This window comes from Lolium perenne, chromosome 4 (assembly GCF_019359855.2).
Source record: "Lolium perenne isolate Kyuss_39 chromosome 4, Kyuss_2.0, whole genome shotgun sequence".
Taxonomy (NCBI): Eukaryota; Viridiplantae; Streptophyta; class Magnoliopsida; order Poales; family Poaceae; genus Lolium; species Lolium perenne.
Window position 1 is genome coordinate 81,982,655 of NC_067247.2, and position 6,791 is coordinate 81,989,445.

Here is a 6,791-nt window from a genome sequence, read left to right on the forward strand (position 1 = left end):
TAGTTTTGTTTTCAATAGTCCCACCTCAATACTTTGTACCAACTCCCGCTGGTTTATAAACGTAAGTGTCAGGAACATCAACAGGCATCATTGAAAAGTAACTTTGGAGCCTGAAAATTGCACGCTAGCATGACCCGCCCGATGAATTTACATCATATTACAAAGTTTATTATCTATGCAGAAGGGTAACAATTTATTTTATCAGCCATGTTGCAAGATCAATTTTTCTTTTTCTATTTTAAAGTTAATATATTTAGCTCTTCCGCAGCATCGCGCGGGCATTGTCCTAGTAGGTTCTAAAAGTGCTGCATATTATATTCAGGTATAACAAAAACGAGCACAAAAGAAGATAAATGGATACCACGTTTAGCCGTATTTCGTAAAACAAATATAAGTACATAACTGATGTTTGACACGTACAAGAACATAGTCGATCAAATGGAGCCAGGCCTCTAAGAATTAACATGGACAGAAGCGACCTTAATTTGTAAAATCAAATCAGAAATGCAAGATAACTTTTGCCCAGAGCATGCAGCAGCTAGTACACACCAACAGCTCATGTGCGTCGCTTGATTAGCAGACGCCGCTGGTCTTCTTCTTCTCCGCGACGGCCCTCCTCCAGAGGGTGATCACCTCGCGCTGCCTCTCCATATCCTTGTCATTTGGAGCGGTAGCGTCGCCGTTGGGCAGCAGCGAGGGGGCAACGCGTGACGGCAGTGCGTCGAGCTCATGTAGCACCTTCTCGATGTCGATGACAAGGCGCTCGGCGAAAGTGCGGCTGAAGTCCTCCCGGATGACCACACGGAGCACGGTGATGTGCTGCGCGTCCGGGGGCATGGTGTAGGCCGGCACGATCCAGCCGAAGCGGCGCAGGTACTCGGAGATCTCGAACTCGTTGTGCTTGCTGTTGTCCTTGAGGGAGAAGGCGACGAGCGGCACCCCATTGTCCTTGGACACGATGTTGAACCGCCCCGTGCGTTCCAGGCCCTCCTTGAGCACCATCGCGTTCTCTTGGCAGTTGTCCATGATGTTCTTGTACCCCTGCATTATTACACACCAAAAACAGAGATTAGTTTAGAACTTAGAGGAATATTCCTCAGAAGTCAGAAATGTTCAGACCGATCGACTAGTACCTCAAAACCAAGGCGGATGAGCTGGTAATACTGAGCGATAACCTGGCTGGAACCTGTATGTGTGCATCAAGATTCAAGCAAAATTAGCCAATCTGAAGCACTACTATGCACCGAAATGGACAAAACAAAGAACACGGCACCTTTGGAGAAGTTGAGGGTGAAGGTGGGCTGGTCAGCGCCAAGGTAGTTGATGTGGAAGATGAGCTCCTCCGGTAGGTCCTCCTTGCTCCTCCAGATGGCCCACCCGACCCCGGCGTACACGAGGCCGTACTTGTGCCCACTCACGTTGATGCTCTTCACCAGCGGCAGCCGGAAGTCCCACTCCAGCTCTGGGTACAGGAACGGCGCGATGAACCCACCGCTTGCCGCGTCAACGTGGATCGGCGTGTCCCAACTGCACGTTCAGTCCAAAACTAACTCATTAGAACTCAACCGGAAACATCTATTCACAGCTCATCTGAAATTTGGATGCTTGGTTATATCGTTACCCTGTCTCCTCGTTCTTCTTGACGAGCAGGTCGTTGAGCGTCTTGACGTCCTCAAACTCCCCGTTGAGCGTGGAGCCGAGGATGGCAGCTACGCAGATGGTGTTCTCGTCGACCATATCCACCGCCTTCTGTGGGTCCATGACATAGTACCCCTCGGTCAGCTTCACTTCCATGAGCTCCACCTCGAAGTACCGCGCGAACTTTTCCCAGCAAACCTGCATCGAATTGTGCCGATCAATCAAGATATCTTTGGTAAAGTATGGTTAAGCACCACAACACACTGCGTTATGAAGATGTTGGTACTTACCTGGACGTTGGCACCGGTGACAATGTTGGGCTTGTCGCAGGGCTTGCCGGCGGCCCTCATCTTGTTCTGCCACCTTCTCTTGAAGGCCAGTCCGGCGAGCATGATGGCCTCGGACGACCCCACGGTGCCGACTCCGACAGCCGTCTCGGTTTCCCCAAGAGGAGCATTGAACAGATGCGCGATCATGTTGACGCATCGGTTCTGCAGAATACAAATTCAGGCATAAGTTAATTACAGTCGATCTAGGAATCATGCAATTTCTATTCATGTCCACAACGAAAAGAACAAAACAGTGAAATATTTGCGCAGCACTTTCTAGTTATTCGGAGTAGTATATACTTCAGAGTTCAGAATACGTATGGAATAGAGTACCAATCATTCCAAACGTATTGCAGCACGCACTTCTGAAGGTCTGATACAGCAGTTTGTGAAGCTGACAAAGTTTGGTCACTTCATATTTCAGATGGTTATTCAAAACTTTGAGTCCAAGTATTTATATTAGTAGTTTTAGCAATTTTAACCAAGGGCACGCAAAACAAGATTGTTAAAAAGGGCAACAAAAGCAGAGGCATCCACATATCATTGCCGAATTGACCAATTACAACAACAACAATCATGCATCAACAACTGCGGCAGTTGACGCTACAGAAAATCTCCAAACAATGCCCAACAAAGGAACGACACACGTCACACACGTAGCCACCATTGTCACGTTAAACCAATGAAAGTTAGACGTGGATTCTTCACCCTAGAGCTCGAGACTAGGTACTCGAACAGCACCATTAATCTCAAGAATAACATGGCCATAGCATTTCAATCACAATCTGATCAAGGCGATTACATGGCAAGGTGTTGCCACAACATTTCTGACTTCAGAGCTCCAGCAATTATTTTATTTTTAAAAATTCAGAAATCACATTTACAAGTTTTAAAAATTATGAAAAATTGATATACTAAATGATATTTTTTTTATTCCGAGCTACACAAAAGGAAAAAATATATGAATCTGAGTATAGTGAAGGAGTGCGTATTTTTAGAACTCCAAAATTCAGAAGATATTATCATTTTTGTGCAGCTCAGAATTCAAAAAAAATATACCATTACGATTTTGTATGTTTGTAGATTATATGACTAACCACTTCCAGATGTTTTACAGACTTTTCTAAAACATGTAGATGTGAACTTTTTGAAATTCTAAGATAAAGTGATAACCGGGCTCTTGACTCTGGAGCTAAAGAAAGTTTTCGGTCAAATGTCACCTGCCACAACATTTCTGACTTCAGAGCTCCAGCAATTATTTTATTTTTAAAAATTCAGAAAACACATTTACAAGTTTTAAAAATTATGAAAAATTGATATACTAAATGATATATTTTTTATTCCGAGCTACACAAAAGGAAAAAAATATATGAATCTGAGTATAGTGAAGGAGTGCGTATTTTTAGAACTCCAAAATTCAGAAGATATTATCATTTTTGTGCAGCTCAGAATTCAAAAAAATATACCATTACGATTTTGTATGTTTGTAGATTATATGACTAACCACTTCCAGATGTTTTACAGACTTTTCTAAAACATGTAGATGTGAACTTTTTGAAATTCTAAGATAAAGTGATAACCGGGCTCTTGACTCCGGAGCTAAAGAAAGTTTTCGGTCAAATGTCACCTGCCACAACATTTCTGACTTCAGAGCTCCAGCAATTATTTTATTTTTAAAAATTCAGAAAACACATTTACAAGTTTTAAAAATTATGAAAAATTGATATACTAAATGATATATTTTTTATTCCGAGCTACACAAAAGGAAAATATATATGAATCTGAGTATAGTGAAGGAGTGCGTATTTTTAGAACTCCAAAATTCAGAAGATAATCATTTTTGTGCAGCTCAGAATTCAAAAAAAATATCATTACAATTTTGTATGTTTGTAGATTATATGACTAACTACTTCCAGATGTTTTACAGACTTTTCTAAAACATGTAGATGTGAATTTTTTGAAATTTTAAGATAAAGTGATAACCGGGCTCTTGACTTTGGAGCTAAAGAAAGTTTTCGGTCAAATGGCACATACACATTTCTAAAACGTTTTTGGTTTACATCGAGACCGAACCTACACATGGCTAGGAGCGGCTAACTAGGTGGCCTAGCACTATGGTGATAGGACGGACAGGGACAACTCGTACTACTTGGAATGCGACTTCTTGGCACCCTCGATCTATCGGTGTTTGTTGTTATTGACCCGAGTGTTAACAATCACCCTGTGAACATGCATGGCTTTGGTCTATCATTAGTTTCTTCGCCCGTTGGCAGACAGGGACATGGGTGTCTTGTTGCGGGATGAAGCCGCCGCACGTTCTGTTCCTCCATACTATTCAGTAGACTATTCAGGTTCACATGCCAAGAAGATAGAGAAATGGCACTGCCGAGGGAATTAATTTTTGTTGGGCTTTTGCAACTTTGAACACTCAATGTTTTTCGATTTTCTTCTCTTTACTATCATGATCTTTCTCTTTACGATATGATGATGCATGGCTACGAGTGCTAGCTAGCTCTGGCTGCCGTAACAACTAAGCAACCAGTGATTGTAGACTGTAATAATAAGTCAACAATAGCACTACCTTTACTATACTCAATTAACTTTTTTTTTTTGAAATACCCAGTTTCCTGGTTTTCATTGATAAGCAGAGGGAAATCTTCACAAGTAACCCACCGATGTGTCAAGGAACTCATCGAATGGGCCAGGGATAAAGGAGAGAAAACATAAAAGAGGAAAGCATAAACCATCAAGGCCTAGGCAGATCAGGGCGGCTCGAACATGAGCTTCCTGAGAGCCCTAGCGTTGGCAAAGCTCCACTCTCGCGCCTCATCACGAATGTGAGCGATGATCAGCTGCAAAGACGCCGATTTTTGCCGAAAGATCCTGGCGTTTCGCTCCTTCCAGATGTTCCAGCAAACGAGCATGAAAAGCGAGCTCGTCCCTCTTCTGTGTGCGTCCGGCGTTTGTTGGATCATGAGCTGCCAGATTTCCCAGGAGGATGCCGCGGTCCCCCAAACCGTCGGATGGAAGGAGGAGCAGTGCGGCCAGGCCGCCACCGTGGTCCAAAGCCGTCTGGAAAACGGGTACTCGAAGAAGAGGTGGAAAGATGACTCCAGGTTTCTGAGGCAAAGAGGGCAAAAATATGCATTGGGCAGCTGACGACGTTGCAGGTGATCGGCGCACCACAGCCGGTTGTGTAACAGCAGCCAGAGGAAGAATTTGCATTTAGCCGGAGCCCATGGAGACCATATCATGTCTGGTGCGGCGGAGAGAGTGCGTCCTTCGAAGTGCAGACGATAAGCCGAGGCAGAAGTGCATACTCAATTAACTTTAGAGCTATCAAAAAGATGAGTTTTATCGTACTTAATTAATTCATCCCTTGTACAACCATCCATAGGAAATGAATCTTAAGATATTGTCGGTAGGCACTAGGCACAGAGGCAAGATACGAACGTAGCGAGGAGACTCCCGTGGTGTAGTGGTTGACACGCAAAAGCGCAAAGCACCAGTACTCGGGTTTCGAATCCTCACATCTACCTTGATGACAAACTGGGGTGGAGTCCCTCTCATTTGTTATTTACTCCCTTCGATCGGATTAGATTGACGCAGTCTCACACACGACCTGGTAGTGTCCGGGGGTGAATTAAATCAGATTAAAGGTAGTAGATAGGAACGCAGCATACGAAGACGATCTATACTCTCCATTTTGTAACATTCTTACTTGGATGGGAGAAAGTCTCACAATAATTTTGCAGCTTATGTGCCAGATCAGACCAACTGGCCAAATGGATCTTTCGAAAAATTTAAAAACTGGCCAAGTGGACGAAATGAACGTCCATTAACTGAACGTGCTGACACAAGCAAACCACCGAACCTTTTCCCCCATGCTATGCATCGTGGGAACGAACCAGTCGGAATTTCAACACTAAAATGGAAAGAGATCCCGAAAGCAAATCACGACCGGGCATGAAATTGACGGAACCAAAGCTAGGATCGGAGATGTGGTATACCTGGAGCTCGGTGGTGACGGGGTACTCGTCCATGTCGACGTAGTTCTTGTTGATAGAGTCCATCATGAGCTTGTTGCACTCGGGCTCCATCCAGGTGGTGACGAAGGAGGCGAGGTTGAGGCGCGGGTTTCCGTCCAGCATCAGCTCGTCGTTGATGATCTGGTACGCCGCCTCCTTGGGGATCGAGTTGTCCGGCATCCGGTACCTGGTTGAAACAAGACCAGATCAGGCATCCATATCCATGATTCATCCTGATCGTGCTACTAGCCGTCGATCGAGGGACTGAACTCACCTGGGCAGGGAGGTGCGGACGTAGCGGGAGGCGAAGGTGGAGTGGACCGAGTCATCGGAGGAGCCCGTCGACGCGGCGTGGGAGAGCACCATCTCGCCGGCGGCCGGAGATGGCTGATCGGATCGAGGGAGGAGGCGGTAGTAGAGCCTACTGGCCTGTCTGTGCTTGGAGAAGGAGGAGATCGGTCGCCGGGGTCGTCGCCTCTCCGGATCAATCAATCAAGCCAGTAATTAAGGAAAGGGGCACGTTGCCTATTCTGTAGGACAGGATAGGATGCCGCGCGCGCCGTGGTGGCCGAGATACAAAAATGGCGGAATATATATAGGGCCGAGCTAGGGGGGATGCCACTTGTGTATGTAGGAGTACATGTGATGCATGTGTGTACGTACCCTGCTCCCGTTCCACATTCATCGTCGTCGTCTTCCTATTTCCTTTTGAAAGTACTATCAATCTTATAGTCTTTTAATTTGATGAAAATCGATAGTATTTCGTCTCTTAGCTCGATTTGTTCAGGTTTTTTAC

At 45.1% G+C, this 6,791-nt stretch overlaps 1 protein-coding gene across 1 annotated transcript; it reads right to left on the reverse strand.

Annotated features, from left to right (window-relative positions):
* Positions 1-345: 345 nt before the first annotated feature.
* On the reverse strand, positions 346-6,572 carry LOC127293122 (glutamate decarboxylase). The gene is made up of 7 exons (XM_051322677.1): positions 6,270-6,572; positions 5,978-6,182; positions 1,929-2,129; positions 1,622-1,836; positions 1,274-1,527; positions 1,134-1,186; positions 346-1,041 (listed from the first exon to the last, which is right to left on the reverse strand). Exons 1-7 carry the CDS (start codon positions 6,359-6,361, stop codon positions 574-576), a joined length of 1,488 nt encoding a protein of 495 aa, XP_051178637.1. The 5' UTR covers positions 6,362-6,572; the 3' UTR covers positions 346-573.
* Positions 6,573-6,791: the final 219 nt, after the last annotated feature.